A 13,395-nucleotide genomic window follows, 5' to 3' on the forward strand; every position below is an offset into this window, starting at 1 on the left:
GGGGCCTGCCACCTCTCACCGATGTAAATGTTACCAATATTTAGGGCTCCAGGGGTCAGGACAGGCTGGGACATCCCACTGAATATACACAACAAGCTGTTGTATCTCACATTTCCTTCCACTAAAAAAGAGGTATCAAAATTGAGGAGTCGTTTTGGATTTTTAGACACTAAAAAAATGGGAATACTGCTTCAAACTATTTATCAGGTGACTTTGGAGTATGCCAATATGAGGAAAGCCTAGAGCAAAAGTACTCTGCAGCAGGTCCAGGCTGTGGTTTAAGCAGTTCTGTGTACAGGACCATATGATCCAGCCATTCTGATGCTGCTAGAACCATCTGTGGTAGATGTGGATGCTGAACAGAGTTCCTGACGAGGCCCTTTATGATAATCACAGCTCATACTTCTGGGACCTAAAGCACAGCTATGTTCTCCTTGTCCCTCTGTTTAAGAAATAGCTCCCAGAGGGCTACTGGATCCTAGCAGAGGCCGAGCACCTCACGGGAGGAGACTGAGAGTGCAACCAGAGATGGCCACCATGGCTGTCATGGCTGTCTCCGAGGCATAAGGTGGGTCAGCATGGCAGAAATCCCTCATATGATCAGAATCCCAGGGAACTCACTTTTGCTTCACTGATGCCTCTCCTTCAACCCAGACCTGTGAACCCTTAGAGGGGTTCCATTCGGCCAACTTACGGAGAAGGGTAAGACTAATGCCTTGTTTACTGACAGGGGGCCCACTCTGTTGGTGCTAGCCAGAAATGGACTGGTGTTGTGTACAGCCCCAGCCAGGGAGGAGGCGAATCCCCCCAGGGGCAGAGCTGCATGCAATACACTTGGCTGACAGAGCTAATCGAGGGAGGCGTGAGCTGAGATGGATGTTCACACTCCTGGGCAGGAGAGCATGGCTGGGCTGGTCGGTCAGAGGATTGAAAAGAATAATACTGGAAGGTTGATTACTGGGGTCTAGGGAATAGGTGCATGCATGGTCCAGCAGGCATAGATTCAAAGCTGGTAGATCCACATTTGAACACCCACCAGAAAGACCATTGATAAGGTGGGTGACAATCAGGTGCATTGGATGACCAGTACCGCCAGTCAGCCTTGCTCCTCAGCCACCATTTGCTTGCCCCGTGGACCACAAAATGAGCAGGGATGGAGACCGTGCATGGGTCCAACACATGGGATCCCTCTCGTCAAGGATGGTATAGTCATTGCTACTGTTGAGTGTCCAGCCTGCTGACTGACACTGAATCTGTGACATGGCCCCATTCCTCAGGCCGGCATGGTGACTCCCCACCAGCCACTACTTCCTATCCCCTTCCCCCTTTCTTGCTGCCCTAGGATTGCATAGCCCCTAAACACAGGTAATCAGTTATTGCCTGAAGATCTGTTTCTTTGGGAACTGCAGCTATGACAGGAAGGCAGAGGCACCCAATGTTCAGAAGGAACAGCAAGCAGATGTGTTACCAGTTAGGATGTCTGGAGGGCAGAGCCCAGCCTGTTTTAGATGCTGGGAAGACCATTTGATTTTCTCAGTTTCTCTACTACTTGCTGACATAAGCCTGAAAGTCTGGAAGAAAAAAAGAAGGCTTCTACTCCCCGTTTAGAGATAAGGCTAAATATGACCTTCCCCTAAGAAGAGTAACCTTGGTGCCCTAGCTCACACTAGAGTGTGCATGGTAGATAACAGCTCTGTCTCAAAGGAAGAGGAAGGGACAGCAGAAAGCAAGGGGTCTCTGGGTGCCTAAACAAAGGGTGAGGGAGTGCCATGGAGGGGAGATTACCTACAAGGAAACTAGCGAGTCAGGCAGGGCTGATTCTAGATGGAGTTCTGCTGATCATAGCTATGCGGCCTTGGAGGAGTCATTTAACTTTAAAATGAGAGGGTTGGATGAAGTGATCTCTGAAGGTCCCTAGGAACTCTCCACCGGGAAAGGAAAAGACTACCCCACCCCGCACACCTCACTCTCCCTCCCTGGGCGCTCTGAAGGCATACGTATGCCCTTCCTTGACCGCACTAGCTCGTTTTTGACAGAGTTGGCTTATAATAAGGGAACGCCCAGGGGCACAAGGAGAGTTGTGCTGGACACAGAGCCCCCAGCCTCACTTATCCTGGGAGCCATCACTGGCACTGAGGGGGAGACTTTCAAAATGGGCAGGGAGCATGCAGTATCTGATGTTGAGCTGAGGTTGAAGCCAGAAAGTGAAGGTGTGGCTTAAGGTCATGAGGCTAGGAGTGGACAGAGCTGGCTGTGTGACTTACTGGTTGGGTGACAAGGGCACGCTGCTAGCTCCCCAGGCCTGGGTTTCCACGTCAGTGGGCTTGGGGTCCTCTTGCCAACCTCGGGGAATTGGTGGGAAGATGTGAGGAGAGGAGGCATAGAGTAAGTGTCTGGTAAATGGAAGCCTTATTCTCGTCGTTTGTTATGTTGTTACTGCGGGCATCGATGTTACCGGCATGGGTCACAACATCCGGAATTGTCTTGACAAAGCGCCAAGTGGGCCATCAACCTGATGACAGTCCTAATTGAAAGGAGATGTGACGCTCAAACTCTGTTTAAATAAGAATCCACCAATTTCACTGTTTGCTCCACTTCTATGGGAAAAGGAGAAGTGCTCAAGACCCCTTCAGACTTAATAAAAACTCACAGATACTGATAATTTTCCAGAAATGGAACTCATGGGGCCACACACTGTTGAGCAAGGAGAATAGAGTTATGGAAGTTTTAGAAGTTAAAGCTGACTTCCCCAGGACGCAGCAACAGTGTCCAAATCTGGGTGTTTTGCAAGAAGCCTTGGTAAGGAATGCCCTCTGCGGTTTCAAGGCAAAGGATCGTGTCTGTTCTTCTACAGCCGTGGCAAAAGGGGAGACCACATTTTCGTCTTTGTTGAGATTTTGTCCACTAGTCATTGGAAGGGCAGACATTTCAAGGTTAAATACTGGGACCTCGTAGTTTGGACTGAGAAACAGCAGGCCTGGGAAGCTTGAGCCCATCCCCAGAGGAAAATGGCGGCATCGAGAGGTACAACAGGGGAGACACAGGCTCCAGGGTCCACATGGGAAGCATGGAGATGCCCAGGGCTGTCCGGCTCCTCAGCTTCTCGAGGGCCCTCACTTCTCTTCCAAACCTTCAGGAGCTGTCTCCTCACCATAGAGAACCCAAAACACGGACAAAACACCAACCACCACCATAACAGGACTTTTTGGACTGTTGAGGAAATTGGAAGCTGGACCAACAGCAACAGGTCTGGGCTCGACAAGGGGAACTAGAGGCCCCCAGGAAGAGACTGGGCTGGACAAAGGCTACAGGGACTCAGGCACCAAGGCGTCCGAGAGATAGCACAGGGTCACGGTTAAAAGCCAAGCTTCCCGTCTGGTTGCCTGGGTTTGAATCCCAACCTTTCCACTTACCAAGTGGACGATCTCAGGTCACTTCATGCCTCTGTGTCTTCATCTGGGTAATAATCGTACCCACCTCTTAAATCTTTTTTTTAATAAGATTTTATTTATTTATTTGAGAGAGAGAGAATGAGAGATAGAGAGCACGAGAGGGAAGAGGGTCAGAGGGAGAAGCAGACTCCCTGCCGAGCAGGGAGCCCAATGCGGGACTTGATCCCGGGACTCCAGGATCATGACCTGAGCCAAAGGCAGTCGCTTAACCAACTGAGCCCCCCAGGTGCCCCCCCACCTCTTAAATCTTAATATAGGAAGCGAATGCTCCTCATGTCTCTAACACTGAGCTGGGGACGGTCAAGCTCAATCAATTTGAGCTCTTATCATCTTTCTCTCTCATCTCTCACTACCCCCAGGTCCCCATCTCTAAGAAGTGAGTGTCTACCCCACATCTCTAGATGGCTCCATGTTGCCATGTACTTAATATCCACCCAATACTGACATCTTTCCCAGATGGAGTCCTTAGCCTCTGCCAAGATCTCTCCCTGCACAGTTCCCCTGGGCTCTGTTGGTGAGACTCTGCTCCCATGCTCTCTTCTCTGCCTGGAGGAGCTCCTCACCCCCCTTGGGTCTCATCTGAGAAGACTGGCATTCCTCCAAGAAAAGCCACCACTTCTGACTGGATGACAAAATCCAAAGGCCAGACCATTTGTCCACTGTTTTCCTAACTCTTAAGCATTTGGTTGAGTGGATTTTCTATCTGTTTCCAGAAGGGGAAAAGGTAATAGGAAGATCACCTTGAGGAAGACTGTGGCAGATTTTCTGGCTTGCCTACACCCCAGCAGTCAGCCCCTCAGGAACTGGAATCATGGAGAAGACTCCTGGGGGTGGCATGGACTAGGAGGGCAAATCTGGCGCTGTGACAGGCTGGAGCCAGGCCCCGCACCATCACGGTAGGCCCTGGATGGCCTATCTTCCCACCCTCTCCAGGCTGCAGGGACGCTGCTGACGGAATTATGCAATAAGGCTGACTGGAGCCATGCACCCATTTTTATTGTCGGTAAGAAAACAGCAACGCTTTGGAGAAGATCAGCTAGGAAAATGACTGGCTGGTTGTATTAAAAAATGTAAAGTACAAAACTATTAACCAAAAATAAAATAAAAGAATATTTAAAAGGCTTTTAGGCTTTTCTGTTAAGTGCTAGGACTTTAAAAAATGAAATAAAAATACAGCTCCTTATACCTAAGAAACTGGGTAATAAGAAGATGCGCCTAGGACGTTGGGGAGAGCGTGGTGGGAGAGAGCATCTTTGCTGGCTCCAAATCCAGGCAGGGGGCATCCTCACCCGCCACCCGCATCATGGGGGGGCCAGATCAGCCCTTGTTCCCTCTGAGGGAGGGCAACTGGAAGGAGGTCTCCCCACTGTTTGAGACCTCAATGTCCCACCGTGTCTCTCGTCTTCCAGAAAGTCCTCTCTCTGGCTCCCCTTGTGCGGCCCCGGTCAGCAGCTGCTCACAGGTCTGACGACAGGAAGTCAGGGATCTGCTTGCCTTCTTCAGGGGCTTTGCTGGCCAGCTTTGTGGGAAAAGAAAATAAACACACACCCCCCGGGATGGGATTCTCATGAGCGCCAAAACGGGGCTTCCCCATCGCAGTCACAAGGATCCCTGCCCAAAGCCCTGTGAGTGCGAGGTAGCATGACCCTGACTGTGCCCAGGGAGGCGGTAGCCCACTGTGGTTCGAACACAGCCTCTGTGGTCTCCTGCACTATGAGGACCGACCTGGGACAGTTGCTTCCCTAACTCTGGGAGCCCTGTAAATTCCTCCCAGGGGTGGTGGCAGGTCACGTTTGACAAGGTCTGGAAAGTGCTCCGCGTGGTGCCTGACTCAATGCATGCTCACGGTAAACTTGTGATTATTATAGTAGCCGAGCTCCGGTTTATATCATCTTGAGGATCAGAAGTGTCAACGGGACTCCTTTTTCATCTTGAGTAAAGACTGACAAGTAACAACAGGAGGCGGGACTTGAAAAGTCAGGGCTTGGAAACTCACTTTTAATTCGTAGGATCCTGTAATATAAGTTGAATAGGAGAGCTCTTCCCCCCCAAAAATTAAAAAGAACTTTGAGCTTCCAAAGATAGCCAGCTGTTGTAGCTCTGACAGGTGCACCAAAGGGCAACTTAGGCAAAGGATGGTGACCGGTCCTGATGTCCCAGGGGCCCTGTGTTTCCCCTTGGCACATTCCTGCAGCCCAGCTGGGGTCAGTCCTGCCCAGAGACCAAGGCCTAAGAGGAGAACTGCAGTGGGGGCATTTCTGGCTAGAGTCCCAACCCCTGTGGGCCCTGACCATGCCTCCCGGGGAGTGTGCAAACATGCATGCACGTGCATGCACACACATACTTGCCTTCCCTCCTCACCCCCACTTTCTCCTCTCTCTGCATTGCTTTCTTCCCACCCCCACCCCCCACATACGCTTGTCTTTCCACCCATCTGTGTCCTCACCATCGTCTTGAAGAACTGATTTACTTTCTTCCGTTTGAGTGTCTTCTTGTCGCCGTCCGAGAGAGGGAAGAAGGTCTGGCTGAGGCGGGGAGACGAGTTGGCATCATCTGTAGGCACGCCTGCCACTGAGAGCGTGAGGGCTGGAAGGAGAGCGGGAAGAGGGAGTGAGTGGGTGGGCGGAGGAGAGGTGGTGCCCAAGGGACAGGAGGGTGACATGGGGGAGGCAGGCGGGAGACTGGCTGGAGGACAGAGACAGAAACCAGGGAGGACATGTCACGGTGCCAGGAGAAGGCGGGAAGGACTGCTTGTTGTCTTGAAGGGGGCTGTTGAAGCTGTCCTCCTGGGCACGGCTTGCCAGCCCCCTACCCCCCCACCCGCAGGGACCTGCCGCCTGGCCCGATCATAGTCTTGTCAGGGCTTCTGAGCTAGAAATGTGGGGTACCTAGGGGAAGGCCCCCTGGCTGCTGGGGCCCTGATTTCCTCAGGGAAGGTGGCCTTTTGCCCCAAGGTGGGGAGACCACGTGAGCTCACTCTTCCTTCACCTTTCTTTCTACACCAGGAGCCTGGATTTCTCATCTTCCCCAAGGCAGGGGCTGGTGGAGAGAACTGCTAGCTCCCAGCTCGCAGCTCACAGACACGTGGACCTGCCAACTCGCTACCTCTTGACGCCCGGTTTCAACATTGGTAACATGTGGACAAGAGCACAGACCTCCAGGGTATTGTGGTGGTGTGAGCGGATGACAGTGACATGACTGTGTGTCCGGCCAGACGCCATAGCTCAGGGGCAGTCCTGCCTGGTGCAGCTGGGCAGGGTCAAGGGCACGGTTCCAGGAGCAGAGGGCCTGGCCTACACTCAGCCTCTGCCCCTTCCTAGCCGGTGATGTATGGGAGACTGACATTGCCAGTACCTCAGTTTTCTCATCCACACAGTGGGGCTAATGACATCATCTACTTCATAGCTGGGTGTTGAGGTGTAAATCAAAGATGAAGAATTTAGCACAGGGCCTGGTGGGGTCAGCACTCAAGAAACGGCAGGTGTCTTTGCTGCGATCGGCCTGCCGGGCTCCACAGGGCAGCACGGGTCTGTCCTGCCCTCCCTGCTTCGCCCTGCAGACAGCGGCATGTCAGATGCAGGGATCTCGGGTGTGCCCGTCCCCATTAGGGTGGCAGAATCCCCCTCTGTGACATAGGAACGGCCATCTGTGTGCTGCTAACCTCCTCCCTGGACAATGAAGGAGTGGTGGCGGAAATAGGTATAGCATCTATGAATCAAACGCTCTACAACTAGAAGATGTGATGGTAATTTTTACAAGTTCCAGAAATAGTGCTCCAGGTCAAAAAAGGAAATATAGGGCTTCTGGCCTGTGGGAAGGCCAGGCTAACTGAGAATGCAGGGCTACCTGGTTTGACAAGTGGATTCCCAGTGAATCCTGAGGACCAGAGGGACAACAGGCCTCTAGCCCAGCCACAGGTAGAGCTTGCAGGTCAGCTTCCCCTACAAAAGGGGGCGGGGTGTGGTGTGGTGTGGTGTAGTGAGAGCTCAGAGGACAGGGGGCCTCTGAGCAGAGCCTCTTGCCCCCAGGATGCCTGGCCCCTTTGCTATATAGATACAGTCCTCACCCTCCACCCCCCCTGCTGGTAGCCCTGCTATCTCTGTACCTTCTGGTGCTGTTGGTGGCAGGGTGCATACCTGGGATGGTGGGCATGGACTGGCTGGCAAAACTCATCTGAGAGAGGATGGATGCCCTGGGGGGGATGGCCGCATGCTCCGAGAGGTTGGTGTCACTCATGAACTCGTGCTTCCTGGAAAGCTGAATAAATACACCATGCATATACACATGCATACACACCATGCACACCCACCCACCCACACACATACCACAGAGGCTTAGCATTTGGCAGCTCCTGGCCTTGAAAAATCAGTGATAAGGGCTTGGCAAGGCTTCTGTGTACCTAGTTTCAAGTTGACTATTCTTTTTTGTATCATTCCATGCCAGGCTGTCATGTACGGTTGCATAGGTTGCATACTCTATAACTCCAGGGGTTGGGGGACATTCATTTAGACAATCATGTAAATGATACCCCCTAAAATTGTAAAACATGGAGGGCTTATTTCCAGTCTTGTCCCCTGGCAAGGGTAGCCTCCGAGGTCTATAGGAAAGTGTGTGGCAGATCTTTTCTTTACTGGAAGACATTTTAGTTGGACCCTTGCCCTTTCATCTGGCACCCCTTCCTTGCCAGTACAGTTAATCCCTCTCCCCTTCCTAGGCTCTAATAATGCCTTCCACAAATTTCTCTTTTGGGGGAAACTAAGATTTGCACCCAATGACACCAAGTTTCATTATTAAATAGTTATTAATTGTAAGACAAAAACTCTCAAAGTCAGGGCAGTGAGAGTTCATCTCTGCATCTGCAGCTGGGCTCCTGGTTCGCTGGAGGAGCCCAGCAGGGGCTGAGATGTCAGAGGTTGGAATGGCCCTGGGGCTAGGGACACGGGCTGGAGATGTAGAAACACCCAGCCCAGCACTGGGAGGGCTGCTCTCTCTATGAATGCCACAGGCAGCTTCTCCCGTCTGTCACATGGTGGGAAACACATGCACGGGCTGGAGTCTAACAGCCGGGGTTCAAATCCCAGCTCTGTCATGTTGGGCTGTGTGGACACCTGCAGCACTTTGCCTCCCTGCTCCTCAGACTCTGCCTCTGCATCAGCTACTTCACTGCAAACATGAGGCTCGAATGGGACCTTGTCTGAGGGTCCCGGATAGCATGCCTGGTATGTAGCAGAGATGTGCTAATGGTGTAAGAGGCATCCTGCCAGGGCTGCTCACCCGCTTCAGGTCTGACTCGGCTGCTGCCTTCTCATCCGCAAACACTACACTGCTCCTCTTGGCCCTCTTCTTGGACCTCCGCAGCTTGACTTCCGGCAGAGTGCTCCCCATGGAGATCATCTCCACTGGCTCCGCTTTTGGAGTCTTAGGAGTTGCTAATTCCAGGTCAAAGCTGAAGGGCACAAGGGGCAGCAGTAGAAACTGCAGTTAGAGCTTCAGGGGAACTGCCTTGCAGGGACCGAGGCTGGCTGAGTTGTCACTACAGGGGCCAGGGGTAGATCAGCTAAGCTGGCAGAGTTTGGGGAGCCACTTGCTTAATTTGCAAACATTCAAAATACAGAGTAAAATGAAATGGAAGGAGGTGAGCCATAAGCAAGAAAGACTGGCGGTGAGGAGAGACACTTGTTAAGATGTGGCTCTGGATTCACATCCGGCACTGCCACCCTTTACTGAATGCCTTTGGCAAATCACTCAGCCTTCCTGAGCCATTCTTTCCTTCCAGTAAATGCAGGTGTTTGCAGGACCTTGCAGGGCAGCCACGGGATGAGGCCTGAGGGCCCCTTAGCACGGTCTTGCACGCGGAGAGTCCCTGGTTCATGTTCCCACGTCCTCAGAGTAGTGGCGTCGGGCTGAGGGGAGCAGAAGACCCCAGGACGGCGGAAGGGGAGAGGCTTTTTGTGGGGTGAGGGAGCACCTTCCTCCCCTGCAGAGGGATGGGTGGGTGCAGGAGGGGCAGCTCTGCAGTGGGGAGTTGGGGGGCTGGCGCCCGGGCAGATGTGAGGAGAAGCCAGACTGAGGCAGGCTGGGGGTGGAGAGGGGGAGGTGTGGCAGCAGAGATGGCCAGGCTGGGAGAGTGCCAGCCATGGCTGAGTCCTGCCAAGGCCTCAGGAAAAGCCACCTTGAGCTTGGGCCTCAAATGACCCCTCTCAGTGGCACTAAGAAAAGCAGTGTCACAGCGTGGCCGTGAGGGTTTTAGTGAGGCACCAGCTAGGGAAAGGCTTGGAGACACAAGGGTACGGAGGTGGTAGACGGGTGGCCTCTGGGGCAGAAGGAGGAGTAGCAAGGCTTTGCTGGGGGCCGGGGGTGGGGGGCAAGAGTGCAGGGGGCTCCCGGGGCAGGCACTGACCTCTCAGAGGTGGTCTTGCTGGGGGTGCTGCAGTCAGAGTTCATGGAGGCCATGGAGATGATTGACATCTGCCTGTAGGAGCGCAGCATTGACCGTGGGCGGCCCACGCGCCTATCCTCGAAGTCGGGCTGCAGGCGGGGAGAGCAGGGAGGTTAGCAGCAGGCCCTCGGGCCGGATGGGCCAGCTCCTGCAGTGTCCCCTTCCCGCTGCCTCCTCCACCTGAGCAGGGCTCAGCTGCTGCGCAGAGCAGGGCGGCCGCACAAGTCCTGGCTGGCTGAAGCGAGGGCGTTGTTGTTTTAGAAAAGAATTGGGCTGGCCTTTATTCCTTCCTATTTCCTGGGAGGTGACCTCGTAACCCCTGCGATGTCCCCAGGGACAGGAGTGTCCTCATTCTTCGTGGGGGGCCCCTGATACTCATGAGAAGACTCAGGCTGGAGGCCAGGCCGGAGGGACCAACTGTGGGGTTACAGGATCAGGCTTTGCCCCAGGTGATAGATGCTCTACCTCTAGGGAGGGGAAGGGGCTGGAGACAGATTTCAGTCAGGTGGCCAGTGAGTCACCCCCTCATGACTATGTAGTAAAACCCCAGTAAGAACTTCCAACACCCCGGCTGAGGTGAGTCTCCTGGTGGGTAATCCTACATGGATGGGCATGTCCAGCGGGCACATCAGCTGTGTGTTTGGGACCCTCCCAGACCTCACCCTCTGCATCTCTTCATTCGGCTGGTCCTAATTTGTATTCTTTGCCATAAAACTGTCATCATAAGCATAGCGCTTTCTTGAGTTCTGTGGAATTCTGTGAACCCGAAGGGGTAGAGGGAACTCCAAATTTGTAACCAGTTGGTCAGAAGTGCAAGGGCTTGGGAACCCCAGTGTCTGAAGGGAGGGCAGTCTTATGGAGGAATCTGCCCTTAACCTGTGAGATCCGACCCAATTCTGAGTAGTTAACAGAATTGCACTGCAGTGTCATGTTGTGGTTGGAAGACACAACTCGTTTCATGGAAAAACTTGGGTCAGAAAACAAGAGGCCCGGGTTTACCTCTACACTCTTTTAGGAACTCACGACCCCCTCTGGGCCTGTTTTCTAATCTATAGAATCAGAGGCTTGAGCCACGTGGCCTCTACAGGACCACACAGCCTTGATGTTTCAGGATTCCACTTCCTTGGGGGGAGGATGCCCTGTGAGCACCAGGCCACTGGCCTCTTTATGTCACAGAGCCTATTAGTGGCCCAAAGCACTTGCTTTGGAGGCCAAGAGCCAGGTGAAAATTCTGCCCTGTACTCACTTGCTGTGTAGTCTTTGGCAAATTATTTAACACTTCTGAACCTCCAAAAGAGATATGAGGAGTTGAAAATCATTCCTACTTCCCAGGCGTGTTGTGAGGACTTAACAAATCATAGACACCAAGTGCTGAGATCACACTGGGCACATACGCAGTGCTTTGGCAGTCCCTAAGTGCAGAGGGCTCACTCTGCACCTGGGGTTTGTCTGGGGGTGACTGTGAAGCACCATGTTTACAGGAAGGTTCCCCTGGATCAGGTCTTCCTCCAGGGCAGGTTCCTTTGCTGGGTCCCTGCCAGCTGGCATCCTCACTGCCCCGCTCCCCACACCACACTCCACCAGTCTCACCTCTTCCAGCCATGGGGACCACACATACCATTTCTCTGACACCATACTCCTTCTCCACCTTCACTTTCAGGTTCTTGAAACATTCTTCCATCCGGTCATGGAAGGGTCGCAGATTCTCTGACACCCTTTTCTCATGGATTTTAATCCCAGCTCCCAGGAAGGGGATCTGGAGAGAAAGGTGGTAGATGATGAGCCACAGGCTGGCTTCCTGGCTGCAGCTTGGGACCTGGCCCGTGAAGCTGGGTGAAGTCACACTGGCCTGCTCAGAACTTGTCGAGGGGACTGGGGCCTCTGAGACCTTCACACAGGGTCGGCAGCCCTGGGAAATAGGGGAAGCTGCAGCCCTGGGGTTGGCTCTGGAAGGGGAGAAACACCTCTGGCCACCCTTGTCCCCTAGGAGGACTGGACCCCCATTAGAGGCTGTATGTTTGGGAAAATCTTCCCCTAACAAATCTACTGAGGGGCAGAGTGTGGGACTAGCGGGGGAAAAAGCGCTTGGCGCTCACCTAAAGCCTTACCCAAGAAGCTTTTGGCAATGCAAAGGGAAAGAATGAATGTCAGAAGCTGAGGGACAGAAGAAAAGAAGGGCTGAAAGGAAAAGGAAGAATGACACAGGCTCGTCTTACAGCATGGGAGGTCCGGTGATACTTTATGTGGCTGCTGAAGAAAGACAGGGAAGTGTTAATACACTAAGGTACTGGCCAAGAGGGAATTTTTAAAAGGTGATGTAAAAGCCTTGGGAAGGTGGGGGAGGATGAGGTGACAGATGTGAGGGAGTTAAGCTCATTTATCAACAAAGGAGGTCAATGGGATGCTGTCTCAACGGTAGCTAGAAGGAAGAGGGGCCGAGCCGTGGTGGCCACCACTAGAAGGAACACTGAGAGAGTTAGTGACGTGGCCCCAGTGAGACATAACGAGGGGTACAAGAGGTAGAATATAGATTATTTTGAAGAAAAAAATTAACTTTTCCAGGATGGTGACATAAGGACACTGCTGCCTCCTTCTTTGGGAGATATCCCTGAAAGGACAAGGTGAATGAGCAACTGAAATCTTATCGGACCTACACCATGTCCAGTGGATGGAGGATGGCAAGAGACCTCCTGGAGCAGAGAAAGGGGTTAGTGATAAGAAGAGGCCAATCTGCCTCAAGGAACCCATGAGGGACTTAGGGATTGGAGGCAGCAGGTACCCCAGAAAAGTCAGGGTGACTTGAGGAGCTCAACACAGAGGGATAGGTTGAAGTTCTGTGACAGGAGCAGTTAGATCTCCAGGTCCTCAACACTTCACCTTGTGGCCAAGTGTTTTATTTTCCCATTTCCCCGAGAAGAAGGAGCTTATCCTTTAGAACAATTAGAACAAGGAGCTCTGGGCTCGAGGGTACCAGGCACAATGGAGGGCAGGGAGGAGGAGCCAGACTGGAAATGGGGGTTGGAGGGGAAGTCCGCACACGGACAGGAAGCCCTTCACTCCCCAAGTCCCAGATTCCAGCAGCATCATTGCCAGGATTATCATTCCCATGTTTGAAAGATGTGTAGCTGGAGAAAGTGAATGGCATCTGTGGATCACTCGGTTACCATACAGTGATGCCATCTAGTTGACAAAGCCATCACCCATGCACATAGAGTTTCACTTAGCTCTTTCGTGCCTCAGTCTTAACTATGAAGATCGCCAGACATTGGAGGAGGCTTTCCAGTTTGAAAGACAGAGATTAGAACCAATAGAGAGGATAGAAAGCAAAAAGGAAGGAAGGGAGGAATAAATGAACTAACTTAGAAAAAACAGGGAGAATAAAGAGGGCCTAAGGAAACATTATTTTAAGAAAGTTTAATTAATATATAGAAACAGAAAAGATCCTCCATCCATGAAACAAGACAAAGATCTTATTTAAAAAAAAGAGGAATAATAGAAATCCCA

The 13,395-nt window shown here is 52.4% G+C and overlaps 1 protein-coding gene across 1 annotated transcript in view; it reads right to left on the bottom strand.

Annotated features, from left to right (window-relative positions):
- Window positions 1-4,423: 4,423 nt before the first annotated feature.
- DOCK2 (dedicator of cytokinesis 2) overlaps window positions 4,424-13,395 on the bottom strand; it is a 407,203-nt gene continuing 398,231 nt past the window's right edge. Inside the window, exons 47-52 of the mRNA XM_028102762.2 lie at window positions 11,510-11,647; window positions 9,853-9,980; window positions 8,727-8,898; window positions 7,589-7,709; window positions 5,899-6,038; window positions 4,424-4,971 (exon numbers count right to left, since the gene is read on the bottom strand). Of these exons, the coding sequence (XP_027958563.2) occupies window positions 4,909-4,971; window positions 5,899-6,038; window positions 7,589-7,709; window positions 8,727-8,898; window positions 9,853-9,980; window positions 11,510-11,647 (762 nt within the window). The 3' untranslated portion in view covers window positions 4,424-4,908. The remainder of the gene's footprint in view (window positions 4,972-5,898; window positions 6,039-7,588; window positions 7,710-8,726; window positions 8,899-9,852; window positions 9,981-11,509; window positions 11,648-13,395) is intronic.

The sequence above is a fragment of the Eumetopias jubatus genome, unplaced genomic scaffold, assembly GCF_037043125.1.
Source record: "Eumetopias jubatus isolate StellerSeaLion01/CBP00866 unplaced genomic scaffold, mEumJub1_p1.0 scaffold_5, whole genome shotgun sequence".
Classification (NCBI taxonomy): Eukaryota; Metazoa; Chordata; class Mammalia; order Carnivora; family Otariidae; genus Eumetopias; species Eumetopias jubatus.